Raw genomic sequence first — 17,216 nt, 5'->3', positions numbered from 1 at the left:
AGAGGTGGAAAGGTGAGCTGGACGGGAGAGGTGGAAAGGTGAGCTGGACGGGAGAGGTGGAAAGGTGAGCTGGACGGGAGAGGTGGAAAGGTGAGCTGGACAGGAGAGGTGGAAAGGTGAGCTGGACTGGAGAGGTGGAAAGGTGAGCTGGACTGGAGAGGTGGAGAGGTGAGCTGGAAGGGAGAGGTGGAGAGGTGAGCTGGAGGGTAGAGGTGGAAAGGTGAGCTGGAGGGTAGAGGTGGAAAGGTGAGCTGGAGGGTAGAGGTGGAAAGGTGAGCTGGAGGGTAGAGGTGGAAAGGTGAGCTGGACAGGAGAGGTGGAAAGGTGAGCTGGACTGGAGAGGTGGAAAGGTGAGCTGGACTGGAGAGGTGGAGAGGTGAGCTGGAAGGGAGAGGTGGAGAGGTGAGCTGGAGGGTAGAGGTGGAAAGGTGAGCTGGAGGGTAGAGGTGGAAAGGTGAGCTGGAGGGTAGAGGTGGAAAGGTGAGCTGGAGGGTAGAGGTGGAAAGGTGAGCTGGAGGGTAGAGGTGGAAAGGTGAGCTGGACGGGAGAGGTGGAAAGGTGAGCTGGAGGGTAGAGGTGGAAAGGTGAGCTGGACAGGAGAGGTGGAAAGGTGAGCTGGACAGGAGAGGTGGAAAGGTGAGCTGGACAGGAGAGGTGGAAAGGTGAGCTGGACGGGAGAGGTGGAAAGGTGAGCTGGACGGGAGAGGTGGAGAGCTGAGCTGGAGGGTAGAGGTGGAGAGGTGAGCTGGAGGGTAGAGGTGGAGAGGTGAGCTGGAGGGTAGAGGTGGAAAGGTGAGCTGGACGGGAGAGGTGGAAAGGTGAGCTGGACGGGAGAGGTGGAAAGGTGAGCTGGACGGGAGAGGTGGAAAGGTGAGCTGGACGGGAGAGGTGGAAAGGTGAGCTGGACGGGAGAGGTGGAAAGGTGAGCTGGACAGGAGAGGTGGAAAGGTGAGCTGGACGGGAGAGGTGGAAAGGTGAGCTGGACAGGAGAGGTGGAAAGGTGAGCTGGACGGGAGAGGTGGAAAGGTGAGCTGGACGGGAGAGGTGGAGAGGTGAGCTGGAGGGTAGAGGAGACGAGGTAGAGCTGAGCTGGAGGGGTGAGCTGGAGGGTAGAGTTGGAAAGGTGAGCTGGAGGGTAGAGGTGGAGAGGTGAGCTGGAGGGTAGAGGTGGAGAGGTGAGCTGGAGGGTAGAGGTGGAGAGGTGAGCTGGAGGGTAGAGGTGGAGAGGTGAGCTGGAGGGTAGAGGTGAGCTGGAGGGTAGAGGTGGAGAGGTGAGCTGGAGAGGTAGAGGTGAGCTGGAGGGGTGAGATGGAGATGTGAGCTGGACGGGAGAGGTGGAGAGGTGAGCTGGACGGGAGAGGTGGAGAGGTGAGCTGGACGGGAGAGGTGGAAAGGTGAGCTGGACGGGAGAGGTGGAGAGGTGAGCTGGAGGGTAGAGGTGGAGAGGTGAGCTGGAGGGTAGAGGTGGAGAGGTGAGCTGGAGGGTAGAGGTGGAGAGGTGAGCTGGAGGGTAGAGGTGGAGAGGTGAGCTGGAGGGTAGAGGTGGAGAGGTAGAGAGGTAGAGGTGAGCTGGAGGGTAGAGGTGGAGAGGTAGTGGTGGAGAGGTGAGCTGGAGGGGTGAGGTGGAGAGGTAGAGGTGAGCTGGAGGGTAGAGGTGGAGAGGTAGAGGTGAGCTGGAGGGTAGAGGTGGAGAGGTGAGGTGGAGAGGAGAGGAGGCTGGAGGGAGAGGAGAGGTGAGGTGAAGATGCTGCAAGGAGAGGGGAGGCTGGAGAGGATGCGAGTAGAGGGGAGCTGGAGGGTAGAGGAGGCTGCAAGCAGACGTGAGGTGGAAGGGAGGGGGAGGTAGAGGGGAGGCTGGAGGGAGAGGAGAGGTGAGAGGGGAGGGAGAGGTGAGAGGTAAGGTGGAAGGGAGGGGGGGTAGAGGGTAGGCTGGAGGGAGAGGAGAGCTGCGAGGGGAGGGAGAGGTGAGAGGTAAGGTGGAAGGGATGTAGAGGGGAGGCTGGAGGGAGAGGAGAGCTGAGAGGTGAGGTGGAAGGGAGGGGGAGGTAGAGGGGAGGCTGGAGGGAGAGGAGAGCTGAGAGGTGAGGTGTGAAAATAGTTGGTAACAGTTGGTAGTGTGCTCAACCCTGGACTATTATGCTGGCAGTTAGATTCTTCCCTTGGTTTAAATACATCACCATCACTAAATACATCACCATCACTACAGCAATGGCAAGGCATCTATGGTACAAGGGCTGAATGTTTAGATGGTGTTGAGGGCTATGATTGAGTGTCTGACAGGGTTGAATGTTAGATGGTGTTGAGGGCTATGATTGAGTGTCTAACAGGATTTCATATTTTCTTCTCAGAGACAACATCAACCTGCAACAAGCCAACAGGAAACTAGAGAGAAAAGTGAAGGAGATGACAATACAGGTGGACGATGAGCACATATCTATACAGAACCAGAAAGACCAGGTAAGGTGGACGATGAGTACATGTCTATACAGAACCAGAAAGACCAGGTAACGTGGACGATGAGTACATGTCTATACAGAACCAGAAAGACCAGGTAACGTGGACGATGAGTACATGTCTATACAGAACCAGAAAGACCAGGTAAGGTGGACGATGAGTACATGTCTATACAGAACCAGAAAGACCAGGTAACGTGGACGATGAGTACATGTCTATACAGAACCAGAAAGACCAGGTAACATGGACGATGAGTACATGTCTATACAGAACCAGAAAGACCAGGTAAGGTGGACGATGAGTACATGTCTATACAGAACCAGAAAGACCAGGTAACGTGGACGATGAGCACATATCTATACAGAACCAGAAAGACCAGGTAACGTGGACGATGAGTACATGTCTATACAGAACCAGAAAGACCAGGTAACGTGGACGATGAGTACATGTCTATACAGAACCAGAAAGACCAGGTAAGGTGGACGATGAGTACATGTCTATACAGAACCAGAAAGACCAGGTAAGGTGGACGATGAGTACATGTCTATACAGAACCAGAAAGACCAGGTAACGTGGACGATGAGTACATGTCTATACAGAACCAGAAAGACCAGGTAACATGGAACACTTAGTGAAAATAATTACTTTAGCACTTTATTTGAACTGTAGGTCATAAGTGTTGTAATACAGTCATAAACCTGACATTACAAATGTCTCTGAATGTCAAGTGGCAAATTCAGATAAAGTGTTACAGGAAGACACAAGTGAGTCAAAGTAATTCACATCCATTGAGGACTTTGCATTGGCCAATTCATAGAGATCCTACCTATGTACACCTATTATAGCTGACCCAGAATCTGAAGATGGACAAGTACTAATGAAGCCAACGTGAAATGGCTAGCTAGTAACGTTCAATCGGTGACTTTACCCGCTCTTGAGACCTTGAAGTAGATGTTTCGCCTTGCTCCTCAAGGACCGCAGCTTTTGTGGAACGATGGGTAATAATGCTTCGTGGGTGTGTTCAGAGGGTCCCTGGTTTGAGCCCAGGTTGGGGCAAGGAGAGGGACTACGGTAGCAACACTGTTACACTACAATGGACATACAGACAAACTTAAAAACAAGTTCATCAAGGGGCTAAAGACATAAGTACTAGTACAGCCATTACAAACACAACAATGGACATATACATTTACAACAACACATCATCAATAAATTATCAAAACGAACTGTAACCAGGGATGGAATTTAAGGATTTTGGGCTCTGGCCAGCCTGGCCAGCCTGGCTAGTAGACTGCGATTTCTACTAGCCTGGATGACATTCAGGTCCAGAATTTGGGCCATGCTTTGTTCTGAAAGACATTTTACTGGGCTAGTTTTGTACTTTTTCACTAGTCTGGTCTAAAAAAAGTACTAACCTTGGACCAGCTTTATTTCCATCCCTGACTGTTACCCCCTCTCTCCTCTCCTAGCTGAACCAGAGGCTGAAGACTGTGAAGAGACAGATGGATGGGGCTGAGCAGGAGATAGAGCGACTGGAAAACTCTAAGAGGAAGTTACAGAGAGATCTGGATGAACGGATAGAGACCAATGACCAGGTCCTCAGCCAGCTCAACACCCTGCGCTCAGAGATGAGGTGAGTTGAATGCAACAATGTGTGGGTATCTATCTTTCCAGCCTGTTCTCATAGACTAGATGTAAGATAGTAAACGTAAATCCGAAACACTCAAATTAGTATGTTATGGTTACATAAGACAGAAGGTTACTTAAGGCAAAACCGAAAGGAGGGTGATTTGGTCGGGTAGGATGGGTGGGCGTATCACGCGAACATCTAGCAACACAAAGGTTGCGCGTTCGAATGTAATCAGGGACAACCTTAGCATTATAGGTTATTAGCAACGTTTCTACTACTTTTAAGCTACTTTGCAACAAATTAGTATGTTAGCTAAGCCTTCCCCTAACCCTTACACCTAACTCCTAAACTTAACCCTGACCTTAACCCCTAGCCTAGCTAACGTTAGCATTAGCACTTGCTACCTAGCTAATGTTAGCCACAACAAATTAGAATTTGTAACATATCATACGTTTTACAAATTCGTAACATATCATATGAAATGGATTATGGACATCCACCAATGAATACATATCATACAAAATGTAACATACGATACTAAATGGAGTGTCTCGTAATTACGAACAGAATAATACGAAATACTCTTGAGACCAGGTTGTTCTTTCATTTGACTTCAGTTTTTGTACCCTGCACCTGCACTGATGTCGTTTTTTTATAAGGCTTCTCCTGCTCTTTTCCTTGTTCAGGCGTAAGCAACAGAAATCAGCACCGCTCCTGATGATCCTTAAGGGTGTGGATGACATCAACACTGACTGACTGACTGACTGACTTTTAGTACTCCTTGGTGACATGTTGTAATGCACTGACTACAGCGTGGTGGGGAAAAATACAAGCAGTCTCACAAAGGGTCGGTAAATCACTGAGGACTTGGGAATGAAAAGCACTACAGAAGTTTCTCATTAACGATATTTCACCTGTTCAACTCAACTGTGGGTTCAACTGGTGATTTCATAACCCTTTGCTCTAGACTGACATCTAGTGGTTATTCTAAAACTACAGAGTTCCATGCAGTTCCAGAAGAAAGATCACTAATAAAAAAGCAACTTTATTTTTTGCTTTTCACCAGGGGCACAACTTTGACTGGGGATGGGGGGGGGGGGGGGGGGTACATGTCCCCCCCACATTCTGAAATTGCATTTTTTTGTCCCCCACCCAGTTTTATCATTGGAATGTGATACAAAACGATGCAACTGTGCTTTAGGACCATGCAGACGCCTCCGAGCGGTCGGTCAGGCTGTTTGGAGTGTTTTATCTGACTGAAAAAATATATATATATAAAAAAATTATGCCCACCCCCCCACTTCTAAAACCAAAGTTGCGCCCCTGCTTTTCACTATCATAAAGCAGTCAATAAACGTCATTGTGTGCTCCATCATTTTGTATTTGCATAATTTATTTAACCTAATGAATAAATTACGGTTATTTATTACTAAGTTGTGTGAAATGAGGATTTGAAGGAAGGCTTCGTATCTGCAAAGTTCAAAGGTACATCTCAGAATATATTATACAGTCTGGGACTCGCGCACACACGCCCTCCCCCATTTCACACCTTATACATGCAATCCCCCCATGGTTAGGAACCTCTCATCTTTACTCTACCTGTAGCCATGCCAACGGAATCAGGGGTAGGCGTAAACTACTTGTAACTCACAACTTGCTGATGTCGTTCATCTACACAATGGTATTATTTCTGTGGAATATAGTCTAAACCTGGCGTTTTGATAATGAACTGCGGCAAACTAATAAACTCGACCATGTGTAACTGTTTTGCTTCCGTCCCTCTCCTCGCCCCCCTACCTGGCCTCGAACCAGGGACCCTCTGCACACATCAACAGTCACCCCCGAAGCACCGTTACCTATCGCTCCACAAAAGCCACGGCCCTTGCAGAGCAAGGGGAACAACTACTTCCAAGGTCTCAGAGCGAGTGACGTCACCGATTGAAACGCTATTAGCGTGCACCACGCTAACTAGCTAGCCATTTCACACCGGTTACACATGCAGCGGATTTGTAAGTTTGCAAAGGGAAAGCTAAAGATGGAGTGCACTGGTTCATTCTACCACAAGATCATGAACTAAGTTACAAAACTTCAATAATGGTATTTTATGTACATTAAGAAGTTTCTTGTAGTGACTGAGTATACCGAATGGCAGGAGTAGGCCTAGCCCGGGAAATGCAATGTTTGGGTAAGTTTCTCTTGAGGATACACATTTAGATGGGAGTAGTCTACCCAAAGGCCGGCAGATGGTGATATTGAGTCGTTTTATATTACCATCCAAAGGGAATGTATGCAGCTAACTAATATATATATTATTTATTTAACCTTTTTCAAATCAAATGTTATTGGTCACATACACGTGATTAACAGATGTTATTGTGGGTGTAGCAAAATGCTTGTGCTTCTAGCTCTGACAGTGCAGTAGTATCTAACAAATTACACAACATATACACACAAATCTAAGTAGGAATCAATTAAGACTATATACATATGGACATGCGATGTCAGAGCCAAACGGACTTAGATACAGTAGAATAGTATAGAAATATACATATGAGTTGTGTAATGCAAGATATGTAAGCCTTATTAAGTGAATGAGATACCGTAGAATAGTATAGAAACTTAACTAGGCAAGTCAGTTAAGAACAAATTCTTATTTACAGTGACGGCCTACACCGGCCAAACCCGGACAACGCTGGGCCAATTGTGCGCCGCCCTATGGGACTCCCAATCACGGCCGGTTGTGATACAGCCTGGAACTTTTAGACCAAAAAGTGTGTTCCAAAGAGGAAACACTACTCAACTGACAACCGAAGTCAGCTTGCAGCTGCCCGGCCCGCCACAAGGAGTCACTAGAGCACGATGAGCCAAGTACCAATGAGAGGACGCAAACCGAGTGTTTACGGAAGCGGCTCAATGTGTTTTGTTGTTATTAGCACACCACAGCAGGGAAAACGTTCTTTTCATGCCACTTCGATACCGAAGGGACTTTTTCGTAGCAGGTTAGGAGACTGAGGTTAAGATTAGGAAAAGGGTTAGGGTTAGCGAAAATGCTCTTCTAACCTGTTACGAAAATCGCTTTTTCATCAAAGTGCAGTGAAAAGAGTGTGTACCCCACAGCACAGCTGATAAAGGCGAGAAGATTTCTCTCTATTTACAAAGATAAACTGCTTCAAAGATTTATTATTTAATTCATATGGCGTTTTACAACATTAGAGAATTATTTGAATGGTAAACCCCCAACTTTTTTCGACTCAAAATGTGGGTGTGCAAGTCACTTACTGCTAGCTATCTAGCTACCTGTTAGTGTAGCCAGAGTGTGGTATCAAAGACAGTAAACTCTGTTTTGGTATAGATGGGTTGGCCGATTTAACGTCACGAACTTGATGCATGGATGTGTTCCGGAAGGCGTGTGTTGTTGGGATTCTGAACGGTCAGATAGCTAACAACAATGACAAGAAGCTGCTATGTGGGGAGCTGTGGGTGGCTGGTTTCAGCTTGTTGTAGCTTGTTATTTATACCATGTCTTGTTTTGAGGTGTTTTGACTGATTTCATGTCTATGCTAATATGGCAAAAACATTTGCTAGCTAGCTAACCAACAACTGTAATTATGCATTTGAGAGACAACAAGTTCTCATTGTGCAAATGTATTTATGTTTTCCCAAAAATCTGGAGACTAAATATAGTTTACATGTTGTCATGTCTAAGCCAAAACCCATCTGTTTTGCCCCATAGTTACGCACGTGTCGGTTTTGTTGCTAAACAACCAACCCGTCTATACTACGAAGCAAGCTAGATCTACTCAGGTTTTTATAAAGCTAGCCAGCTTCATTCAGTTAGCTTAAAATTCCAGATCAGGCTTCATCCGTACTACGAAGGTGGATATTTCTCGTCCGCCTGCCGCTAACTTTATCAGGCTTGTAACTGCTCATGCATGTTGCACGTGGCTAGTCGAACACCGAACTCTTCATTGAGACAATGCTGAAACGTCAATACATGGGCGAGTCAGTAGCATAATTTAATTTGTGCCAAAATAAAAAATGAAAGAAAGTTATCTTGCAAATTCAGCAGGCTATGGTGTGAAATAAGCTTGTTGAAGTGCCTTTTTTAGAATTACTTATCGTTAATAATCTTTGATGTGCTTATCACACAGCCCCTTTTATTTCTGAACTCAATTAGGAAGGTGTTCATAACGTTTGGTATACTCAGTGTACATACAGGCAGTTTGTAGGACTGGTAGCCGATAAAGACTGACTCTGATGCTGTTGAGATGCAGTTCTTGAAGAGAAACGACCACACAGGATTTGTGTATATCTCGCCAGCCAAGGACGACCAGGCCTAGGTGGCTGCAGGTCAAGTTGTTCAGTCCCTGTGTTGTTTTGTGGACAACAGAGAGAGGAAGAACCATTTCATAGAGCCTCTGCTGCAGATTAAAATGTGTGAGATTAACACAAAACCTGAGTTTATAAAAATAAAAAAAATTAAACTTTGAATTGAGTTTGAGTTTTTGTATGTTTATTCTGTTACTCAGTAGGTGATTGATAATAACATTTAATATTAGACATAAAGCAGTCATAAATGATCTCGAATGCAATGACTCAAATGTTGTAAATTGTGCAGTGTCATTTGTTGTCTGTTTTCTGGGACCCTGTCATCTCTAGTGTTATTATGAAATTGCAAATATTCATATAATTGTTGAGGTATGCAGCACTCTAATTCGCAATGAAAATACTTTTTCAAATAAATAATTGTAAATGCATTTATTTTTTTTTAGCACATTTGTGCATTCATGTTTGGTTAAGACGGGACCCTCGAGTGCACTTTGATAGCATATACAATAACTATTCACGATACTAGTGATTTCTTGGTTCTTTGAGGTACATTGCATTTTCAGATGACAACAAAAGTATTATTATGAAGTTCGGTGAAGAAATCTTTAATATATTAACAGTCATTTTGCACAGCGTCACTTCCGTAAGGGAGGATGTCACATCCACAACGGTACATTTTCTTCTCTAAAGTATATATGACCATTTTTATATGTTCATCATTGTGGTTTTTGTGTGTAGACAAGCCTTACTTTCAAAGTGGCTATTCATATTTTACCCTTTGAGATTCACAGACTTTTGCTGATGTGAACGTTCCGCCAAAAATGCCTGTCCATTTCCGTCTACAAGTTTTGTTGTTCTGTTACTTCAAAGTGGTATTGCTTAGAACATTGTAATTTTGTGTCTACACTTCCCCTACAGGGTTTTACAAATATACGCATTAACATTTTCATTTATGCCTGATAAGTCAATTCTCTGAGCCATTTGTTTCTCATTTTGTGTGGAAATGTCACATCCATAAGGTTGGAACTTCACTGGAACTAAGGGGCCTAGCCCGAACCATGAAAAACAGCCCCGGCCCATTATTCCTCCTCCACCAAACTTTACAGTTCGCATTATTCATTGGGGCATAGCGTTCTCCTAGCATCAGCCAAAACCAGATAAGTCCGTCAGACTGCTTGATGGTGTAGCGTGATTTTTCCTTCCAGAGAACGTGTTTCCACTGCTCCAGAGTCCAATGGCAGCAAGCTTTACACCACTTCAGCAGACGCTTGGCATTGCGCATGGTGATCTTAGGCTTGTGTGCGGCTGCTCGGCCATGGAAACCCATTTCATGAAGCTCTTGACGAACAGTTATTGTGCTGACTTTGGAACTCGTAGTGAACTCGTAGTGAGTGTTGCAACCGAGGTGAGACAATTTGTGTGCACTATGCGCTTCAGCACTCAACGTTCCCTTTCTGTGAGTTTGTGTGGCCTACCACTTCGCGGTTGAGCCGTTGTTTCTCCTAGATGTTTCCACTTCAGCAGTTACAATATATATAGTTTACTTTGCTAACTCCTCAAACCAGGTAACTAGTATACCCCTCATATTAATTCTGAAGGATTCGTTGCTGCTCGACTTTACTTTTTTATTGCTATTAAAAGCATTCATTAGCACTTTGTTTGCTCAGAATGTTCGTGCAATAATCTCCTACGACCGACAAACACTTCTGAATCATGAATCGGAAGCTACACAAATATCTCTCTCAGCCTCCTCAGATATGGAATAGTACATTCCCTCCTTTGTTCCATGACCAGCTAGCGTACCTGTTGCTCCTGGCCGAGATGACCGAAGGCAACGGGCTACACGGCCTCCTCTTCCTAGTATCCTGATGGCTAGCTGAAAAGACGGGCTACACGGCCTCCTCTTCCTAGTATCCTGATGGCTAGCTGAAAAGACGGCTACATGGCCTCCTCTTCCTAGTATCCTGATGGCTAGCTGAAAAGACAGGATACACGGCCTCCTTTTCCTAGTATCCTGATGGCTAGCTGAAAAGACAGCTACACGGCCTCCTCTTTCTAGTATCCTGATGGCTAGCTGAAAAGACGGGCTACACGGCCTCCTCTTTCTAGTATCCTGATGGAGTGTGCTCCTGGCAATCCGTAAATTAAGTTTGCTTAATATAAGGAATTTGAAATGATTAATACTTTTGATACTTGAGTACATTTTTGCAATTACATTTACTTTTAATACTTGAGTATATTTAAATCCTGACTTTCACTTTTACCTGAGTCCTTTCCTATTAAGATATCTTTATTTTTACTCAAGTATGACAATTGGGTACTTTTTCCACCACTGAACAATTGTAAACCGTTAGGAGTATCTTCATCCATTGTCCAACTGTTGCATTTATCAGAATTGTTTTTAAACCTTTTAATTAACAATTTCGTTGACTCTTGCTAGATGCTCATTCGTTTTTTTTCCCAGCAGGCTGTACACTTCTCTTGTATTATAAGGGAGCAACTGACTTCCATTTATAACAGTAACATTCTTTCAGTTTACCAATTTGTTAAAGAGGCGGAGTGGTTGAAATACAATACTTTGTTATTCTATGTTTCAATGTGCCTCCATGGGTGGCTGTGTGGGACTGGGGAGTGTGGCCACTACTGTTCTATAGTGGAAATGCAGTCTGGCTTTTCTCTCGAAGACAAAAGAACCACGAGAACGAGAAAGGCTAAATAAAATCACAAATTCCATTCACTTGGCTTTATGTGTGTTTCAGAATAGTTTGGGATGTACTCAGGGGCATTTCTAATCACTTGTTATAGTTTCAGCTATCAGACACGTTTAATAAAAAATGTTTTTGTTATGATAATTTCTACAGAACTGCATCCTGGGAAAATTGAAAAACACTCACCATTTACGAGTAAAATAACAGTTCAAACGTGTTTTCACCTTTCCATCTACACGTAGACAAAATAACACTGAACGTTTATTTAAATGATTTGCTTTTCTCTCAATAGCCGTGGTGCTAAAACCATGAAACTAAAACGTTCGCACGGGAAGCACTATCCCACATTGACCGTGTACAACTCATACTTACCTGGCAAGGGAGACACCGTGATCAAGAAGGCGGTTCACCCAGGGTGAGGCTCAGCCATTGCACTCCGGCTGTGCTGACCCCTGCGAATTTCCCAAATGTGGAAATCTCGATTGCATAATTTCTGGTAGTGGGGGACTGCGTTCGCGCTCTCCCCTGATTTCACTGTGAAAGTAAATATTAGGTTCGACTGAAACAGCCTTTTTTAAGTGAAGAAAGCTGTGACATGTAGATATCTAGCTTAGTTACAAGTTGGTGATTATATTTTTAGTAGCTCTGCTGTTTAGAGATCCTACAATCAACAGTTTATCGATGTCCATCGCTTCGGTCGGTGCTGTATCCGATTCATGTTTTCTACTGTTAGAAATATGTGGAAAATAGAACTGTTTGTCAGGTGTCAATTTTAGTATAATTAATGAAAAAGGCTGCTATGTTTGCTTCAATTTACCTGCTTTTGAGACTCAGTAACTGTATATACTTTACCATAAAGCTTAGCAGGGTCCGGCCTGATTAGTACTTGGAATGGAGACCGCGTGGGAATAATAAGCGCTGAACATTTCTACTGATTTTGTCCAGTAGGAGGCGCTGTGTCCCCGTTGTAACAGGCACACTTCTGCCAGATGGTCTCTACCGTCTCTGCTGCTGTGTTTTGTTTTGTAAAAAATAAACGTAGTGAACTCCGAGAAAGGCTTGAATCACAGAGGGACGTTAGGAAATGTCTTTGTTTTTACAGAGAGATGGTTTACGGAGAATTCACCCGACTCTGCTATTCAACCAGACAGCTTTTCAGTAGCGGTGTCTTCTGGTAAGATCAGGGGAGGGGTACGGCTTCCTCATCAACAACTCCTGGTTTACCGAAGTTGAAAACATCTTGAGCTCCTTCCTGTTCACCCGACCTTGAGTTTCTGATGCTAAATACCGACCCCCACTATATACCAAGTTAATTCACGTGTGTTATTATCATAGCTGTGTACAAGCTTGTTTCTTAATTTTATTTCTTGTGTGTTTTTGTTCTACCTTATGTCATTTTTAGTATTACATTGTTATTGATTACTGTATTGTTGGATTTAGAGCTCGCAAGAAAGGCATTTTACTGTACTTGTGCACGTGACATTAAAACGTGAAACTTGATTTAATTTAATTTACAGTAAAGTCTATACGTTAGTCACACAGTATAGCTCAAACAGCACTGGCCCAATTTTGATGAAACTTTGGTGAATGAAGCGTCTTGCCATAGAGATCTGGAATTCATTCAATTATACTGATTGACCAGATGGTGGCGCTATAACAAGGGACTGAAAATGCTAACTTTGAAAGCTCACCACCCTCATCCCGTTTGACCTAAAGTCATCGAAATTTGGTACATAGATTCCTCAAATCTGCCCCAGGGACCCATAAGGTCCACACTGATGGATTTCCCGCCATTTAGAACATTTTGTGAAAAACACTTAAAACGCTACTCTTCTGACACCGAATGACCGATATAACAGAATTATATCTATGGAGGATATGAATGTACTTTGAATGTCTTTGAACTTCAGAGAGTTGGCTTAACTAACATTGGACTAGATCTACCTAACATTGGACCAGAGTTTCCTAACGTTGGACCAGAGCTACCTAACGTTGGACCAGAGCTACCTAACGTTGGACCAGAGCTACCTAACCTAACGTTGGACAAGAGCTACCTAACGTTGGACCAGAGCTACCTAACATTGGACCAGAGCTACCTAACATTGGACCAGAGCTACCTGACATTGGACCAGAGCTACCTAACGTTGGACCAGAGCTACCTAACGTTGGACCAGAGCTACCTAACGTTGGACCAGAGCTACCTAACATTGGACCAGAGCTAGCCCTTGGTCATGACTCTCAGTTCCATTACATTACACATAATGTTGCCTTGAGTTTGAGAGTTAGACAGACCAGAGCTATCTAACATGCTTGTGCAGTGGCACCAGAATACAAAGAAACAGGGGCGGAAATCCCGGGGGGGACACGACCCCCCCCCATCCTGGGAAAAATATGATTTGTCCCCCCCCAATATATCACTGTAAACATAACTATGTAATTTAAATAATATTAATAATACGCAATGAAAGCAATTGTGCTGATTATAGACACTTAATAGCGCGTTTTTAAGTTTCAAAAGATTGCGACCCCCCCCCACCCTTTGCCTCACAATAGTTTGATATATAATGGTCTCGTTGCAAAAGCTAAATTGTCGCAAGGGAACTTTTATCTATTTATTTTATTTCACCTTTATTTAACCCGGGTCGCAAAGATTATAGCAAACACCACTGAAACGGAATTGGTGCTCGCTAGCTTTGCAAATTCAGCTATTATTGGAAGCCAGCCAATATGAAACAAACTATTAAAATTACAAAAGGTTGCAGCATATGTTGTGTAAATGGTGAACTCATACAGCTGTCAACTCTTGTCACTGCAATCCGTTTCACATTTGCTAGCTACCTTTTAGATCGAAGCCCAAATAGAATGATTGAAGATAAGATGATAGAAGCCCATCTCCTACTGTAAATAACCTACACACTGTATGTGTGTGTAGCCAGCCAGCCAGGTAGAAAAATGGCAGAAAAATAAAGAAGACGGACATCAGAGTATTTTTCAGTACACCAAAACGCAAAGTAAGAACCCTATTAGCCTAATATCTCAAAGACTAGTTGATAAAATGTTCATAAGAAAGAAATGAAATTCTAATGGAAATGTTTCACAATGATGTCTTTAGGCAGAGCAGGCAACAGATGGCACACAGACAGCAGAGTTGGGGACAGATATGCAGGGACAGACTGGCAGAGACAGGGAGTCTCAGGTAAGTTTGTCGAGTGTTTGTTTGGCAACATTATGAAAGGTTCTCAAATTTTTTGACTTGTAAAATAGGAACATAATTGGAATATGCCATGGATACCCCCACTCTCAGCTTAAACTGGTGACTGAACTAAGATGTGTTAAAGGCAATGGTATTGCTGTTGTGATTAGTTGTGTAGTTTTGGGTACCGTTAGTTAGGAGCACGGCAAACACCTTATTTCTTTGGTTCCTCAATATACATTTACCATATTACAATGTAGGCTATGTGTTACAGCACTACTTTTGGTGTCCCCCTCAGGAATTGCTCTTGAGAAAATTTCATGTAATTGTCCCCTCCAAAGTTGATATTAGATTTTCGCCCCTGCAAAGAAAAACACATCTTACGTTTTTGTAGTTAATAAATCCAATGTGAAACGTGATAACTATAGTATCCTTAACTAGTATTGAAAACGTTTCTTTATTCTCTAATAAAAAATCTCTCTCTCTAATTTCTGAATCAGGCCTGTAGCATCAGTAGCTACAGTAGACTATGCTTTGGTGGGAGGGCAGGTAGCCTACATACATACACACATTAGCAAAGATTTTCAGCTGGCAGGCACCCAGACACTGGGTGATGTTGAGGGCTTTGCATAAATGCTTTGTTGCGTTTTTAGTTGGACTGGAAAAATGCCCGAAATGTAAAATAACGTTATTTACCGGTTCCCATGTTCTTCAAATAATTGTTTGTTTTCAGCAACATTATAAATCACTTTCGTTCCCTGTTCTGGTCCTCAGAAAAGGTCATTATTTTCTGTCATGTTCCCTGAACCGGTTCCAACCCCTGTATCCTACGACCCTGATACACACACACACACACACCTATCCTTGTTCTAAGAGTTGCTCTAGCAACGCGCATGCCCCGCTCACCAGAGGATCTGTCTTTTTCCACCATCTATTTCCTGTGTTTGAGAGGAGTGCAAAATCCACTTGTCACTTGATTTAAATCTCACTGGATTGCTATAAATTTACTCTTGCTACTCTTGTATACTCTTACTTGTGCCTGTCGTTTCTTACCGTTAACGTTACGGACCGCAGCCATTTTTGTAAATGACCTGTCAAACACACCCCGGTAATGGCTGACATGGGTTCAATAAGATACATTGTCTTTCAGTTCAATCTGTATGAACGCTAAAGTTTAGTCAGGTATTTAACGCACTGTCTCGACATTAACACCACAAGAAAGAGTAGAAACTAACGCTTTATCAGCGCTCCCTGTTTCAATGTGCCTCCATGGGTGGCTGTGTGGGACTGGGGAGTGTGGCCACTACTGTTCTATAGTGGAAATGCAGTCTGGCTTTTCTCTCGAAGACAAAAGAAGCACGAGAACGAGAAAGGCTAAATAAAATCACAAATTCCATTCACTTGGCTTTATGTGTGTTTCAGAATAGTTTGGGATGTACTCAGGGGCATTTCTAATCACTTGTTATAGTTTCAGCTATCAGACACGTTTAATAAAAAATGTTTTTGTTATGATAATTTCTACAGAACTGCATCCTGGGAAAATTGAAAAACACTCACCATTTACGAGTAAAATAACAGTTCAAACGTGTTTTCACCTTTCCATCTACACGTAGACAAAATAACACTGAACGTTTATTTAAATGATTTGCTTTTCTCTCAATAGCCGTGGTGCTAAAACCATGAAACTAAAACGTTCGCACGGGAAGCACTATCCCACATTGACCGTGTACAACTCATACTTACCTGGCAAGGGAGACACCGTGATCAAGAAGGCGGTTCACCCAGGGTGAGGCTCAGCCATTGCACTCCGGCTGTGCTGACCCCTGCGAATTTCCCAAATGTGGAAATCTCGATTGCATAATTTCTGGTAGTGGGGGACTGCGTTCGCGCTCTCCCCTGATTTCACTGTGAAAGTAAATATTAGGTTCGACTGAAACAGCCTTTTTTAAGTGAAGAAAGCTGTGACATGTAGATATCTAGCTTAGTTACAAGTTGGTGATTATATTTTTAGTAGCTCTGCTGTTTAGAGATCCTACAATCAACAGTTTATCGATGTCCATCGCTTCGGTCGGTGCTGTATCCGATTCATGTTTTCTACTGTTAGAAATATGTGGAAAATAGAACTGTTTGTCAGGTGTCAATTTTAGTATAATTAATGAAAAAGGCTGCTATGTTTGCTTCAATTTACCTGCTTTTGAGACTCAGTAACTGTATATACTTTACCATAAAGCTTAGCAGGGTCCGGCCTGATTAGTACTTGGAATGGAGACCGCGTGGGAATAATAAGCGCTGAACATTTCTACTGATTTTGTCCAGTAGGAGGCGCTGTGTCCCCGTTGTAACAGGCACACTTCTGCCAGATGGTCTCTACCGTCTCTGCTGCTGTGTTTTGTTTTGTAAAAAATAAACGTAGTGAACTCCGAGAAAGGCTTGAATCACAGAGGGACGTTAGGAAATGTCTTTGTTTTTACAGAGAGATGGTTTACGGAGAATTCACCCGACTCTGCTATTCAACCAGACAGCTTTTCAGTAGCGGTGTCTTCTGGTAAGATCAGGGGAGGGGTACGGCTTCCTCATCAACAACTCCTGGTTTACCGAAGTTGAAAACATCTTGAGCTCCTTCCTGTTCACCCGACCTTGAGTTTCTGATGCTAAATACCGACCCCCACTATATACCAAGTTAATTCACGTGTGTTATTATCATAGCTGTGTACAAGCTTGTTTCTTAATTTTATTTCTTGTGTGTTTTTGTTCTACCTTATGTCATTTTTAGTATTACATTGTTATTGATTACTGTATTGTTGGATTTAGAGCTCGCAAGAAAGGCATTTTACTGTACTTGTGCACGTGACATTAAAACGTGAAACTTGATTTAATTTAATTTACAGTAAAGTCTATACGT

At 43.4% G+C, this 17,216-nt stretch overlaps 1 protein-coding gene and 2 non-coding genes across 3 annotated transcripts in view; all 3 read left to right on the top strand.

Annotated features, from left to right (window-relative positions):
• Positions 1-8,534, top strand: part of LOC106584735 (cingulin-like protein 1) — a 29,462-nt gene extending 20,928 nt beyond the window's left edge. Inside the window, exons 18-20 of the mRNA XM_014170270.3 lie at positions 2,349-2,457; positions 3,924-4,087; positions 4,771-8,534. Of these exons, the coding sequence (XP_014025745.3) occupies positions 2,349-2,457; positions 3,924-4,087; positions 4,771-4,840 (343 nt within the window). The 3' untranslated portion in view covers positions 4,841-8,534. The remainder of the gene's footprint in view (positions 1-2,348; positions 2,458-3,923; positions 4,088-4,770) is intronic.
• Positions 8,535-11,485: 2,951 nt separating this feature from the next.
• Positions 11,486-11,649, top strand: LOC123729889 (U1 spliceosomal RNA). The gene has a single exon (XR_006761588.1). It is a non-coding gene; the product is annotated as a U1 spliceosomal RNA (small nuclear RNA).
• Positions 11,650-16,049: 4,400 nt separating this feature from the next.
• Positions 16,050-16,213, top strand: LOC123730007 (U1 spliceosomal RNA). The gene has a single exon (XR_006761700.1). It is a non-coding gene; the product is annotated as a U1 spliceosomal RNA (small nuclear RNA).
• Positions 16,214-17,216: the final 1,003 nt, after the last annotated feature.

Source organism: Salmo salar, chromosome 23 (assembly GCF_965601325.2).
Source record: "Salmo salar chromosome 23, fSalSal1, whole genome shotgun sequence".
In the NCBI taxonomy this organism is placed as follows: domain Eukaryota; kingdom Metazoa; phylum Chordata; class Actinopteri; order Salmoniformes; family Salmonidae; genus Salmo; species Salmo salar.
Note: the sequence above shows the minus strand (reverse complement) of the source record. Positions and strands in the feature narration are given on the sequence as shown.